At 21.8% G+C, this 1,424-nt stretch overlaps 1 protein-coding gene across 1 annotated transcript in view; it reads right to left on the bottom strand.

Moving 5' to 3' along the window:
- EHI_002350 (uncharacterized protein) overlaps positions 1–1,216 on the bottom strand; it is a gene marked incomplete at both ends in the record, with an annotated part of 2,279 nt that extends 1,063 nt beyond the window's left edge. Inside the window, 4 exons of the mRNA XM_646167.2 lie at positions 1–177; positions 253–696; positions 765–964; positions 1,100–1,216. The exon at positions 1–177 is cut by the window's left edge and continues 1,063 nt beyond it. Coding sequence (XP_651259.2) covers positions 1–177; positions 253–696; positions 765–964; positions 1,100–1,216 — 938 coding nt within the window. The remainder of the gene's footprint in view (positions 178–252; positions 697–764; positions 965–1,099) is intronic.
- Between the last annotated feature and the right edge of the window lie 208 nt (positions 1,217–1,424).

Consider the following 1,424-nt stretch of genomic DNA (forward strand, 5'->3'; position numbering starts at 1 on the left):
CCAAGGAAAATTTCAGCAGTAATACAACCTAATGACCACATATCAATAGAAGTAGAATAAGGTAAACCTAAAATAACTTCTGGTGCTCTATAATGTCTTGATTGAATATAAGTATATAATGTATTATTTTCAAAACATGCAGAACCAAAATCAATTAATTTAATTTGTTTTGTATAACTAACAAGATGAATATATGTTATATTTAATCTTTATTAATGTATCAATTATTTTAATTATTTCAAAGAAACAAACTCTACTAATAATATATTTTCTGGTTTTAAATCACAATGAATTATATTATTATTATAAAGTATATTTAATGACTCTAATATTTGACTTATAAATGTTCTTGAAACATTTAATCCAAATCCTCGACATCCATTTTGTTTCATTAATTCATAAATGTTAATTCCTAATAATTCTGTTACAATACAAACATGATTATAATATAAAAAATGATCAAATAATCGTACTGTATTTCCTTTACCATCAATATCAAATTTTTCATTTAATAATTGTAAAACAGCTATTTCTAACATTCCTTGTCTAAAATATGCTAGTCTATTTCTTAATACTTTTAAAGCAACAAATTGTTTAGTAGTTAAATCTAAACATTTAACAACTTGACCAAATGAGCCTTGACCAAGTAAATTAATAACTTTATATTTTGTTTGTGATTTTTTACATTTACTTGGACTATTTTATTATTTCTATTTTATTTCTTCTTCTTCTATTTTTTATTTTTATTTAAATAATTAACAAACGTTAAACATTTAGGTGGTTCAATAATAGCATCAGAATATAATATTAAGTCATGATTCATATTATCTTTTTCTTCATTATATTTAGGTGTGGCTGGTATTGTTATTGCTTTTAATTTTGTTAATTCTGAAACATCAAGCGATGGATCAACTTTACTTAATATTTTTAGATAATTAATTGTTGAATTTGAACTTATTGGTTCCTATTTCATTAGTATTTAAATTTTATCGAATTACTAACTAATATCTCTAAACAATAACTACATTTTAAAATATAAAAAATAAAACGAATTGAAAGAATTTATTTATTCTTTTTTACTCTTTAAATAACCACAAACTTCTTCATTTCTTATTAACACTCCATCAATATGAACATAAAGTGTTTCTGTTAATAAACTATCTTCTGATAGTTGTAAATTACTTTTCTTTCCTGCAATACCTTTACTCTTCTTCATCATCTATTTATTCTTTTTTTTAGATGTTCTTCTTTTTCATAAAAACTTAATTCTTTCAAAAACCTTCATTGATTGGTTAATTTTTTCTTTGTTAAAAAACAAAATGTCAAAAAAGAAAGAATTGGTTGGTAATTCATTATTTTAAAAAAACGTTATTGGTTATTATCGTTTTATTGCATTTTCTCTTTTAATGAAAATGTTGTATACT

The sequence above is a fragment of the Entamoeba histolytica genome, genomic scaffold (assembly GCF_000208925.1).
Source record: "Entamoeba histolytica HM-1:IMSS scf_1104750516303 genomic scaffold, whole genome shotgun sequence".
In the NCBI taxonomy this organism is placed as follows: Eukaryota; Evosea; order Mastigamoebida; family Endamoebidae; genus Entamoeba; species Entamoeba histolytica.